This window comes from Neophocaena asiaeorientalis, unplaced genomic scaffold, assembly GCF_003031525.2.
Source record: "Neophocaena asiaeorientalis asiaeorientalis breed wild unplaced genomic scaffold, Neophocaena_asiaeorientalis_V1.1 scaffold333, whole genome shotgun sequence".
Classification (NCBI taxonomy): domain Eukaryota; kingdom Metazoa; phylum Chordata; class Mammalia; order Artiodactyla; family Phocoenidae; genus Neophocaena; species Neophocaena asiaeorientalis.
In genome coordinates this window covers 279,894-280,206 of record NW_020173119.1, presented here as the reverse complement: position 1 = coordinate 280,206, position 313 = coordinate 279,894, and the positions used below count along the sequence as shown (strand labels likewise).

The 313-nt window shown below is 68.7% G+C and overlaps 2 protein-coding genes across 6 annotated transcripts in view; one reads left to right on the top strand and one right to left on the bottom strand.

The window, feature by feature from the left end:
• The window catches only part of NHSL2 (NHS like 2), a 56,552-nt gene that overhangs the window by 22,150 nt on the left and 34,089 nt on the right, over nucleotides 1-313 (bottom strand). The gene's annotated exons all lie outside the window — the stretch shown is intronic.
• The window catches only part of RTL5 (retrotransposon Gag like 5), a gene marked incomplete at its 5' end in the record, with an annotated part of 3,979 nt that continues 3,666 nt past the window's right edge, over nucleotides 1-313 (top strand). The window contains one exon of the mRNA XM_024744076.1: nucleotides 1-305. Coding sequence (XP_024599844.1) covers nucleotides 1-305 — 305 coding nt within the window. The remainder of the gene's footprint in view (nucleotides 306-313) is intronic.

The window sequence follows — 313 nt, the reverse complement described above, 5'->3', positions numbered from 1 at the left end:
CTGGCCGAGGTCAATTCCTTGCGGGGCAATGTCTCGAGCTACATGCGTTGGCCGGTGCCCGTGGTGCCCGTCCTTTCCGAGGAGAACTTTGAGTTCCCGCTCAGTGAGATTGACGCCGTTCCTGAGGGAGAACTGCCCTTCCTGTGCTGGCCTCCCCCGCGCGCCGAGCCCGAGTACGCCCCAGACGAACTGTTGATTAGCGTGATCCAGGATTGCGGCACCTCCGACGGGCCCGCCGACCCACCCCCGCTGCCCAGCCCGCCCCCGCCGGCGCTGCCCCCACCCTCGGCCAAGGAGCTGCCCCCGCAGCCTC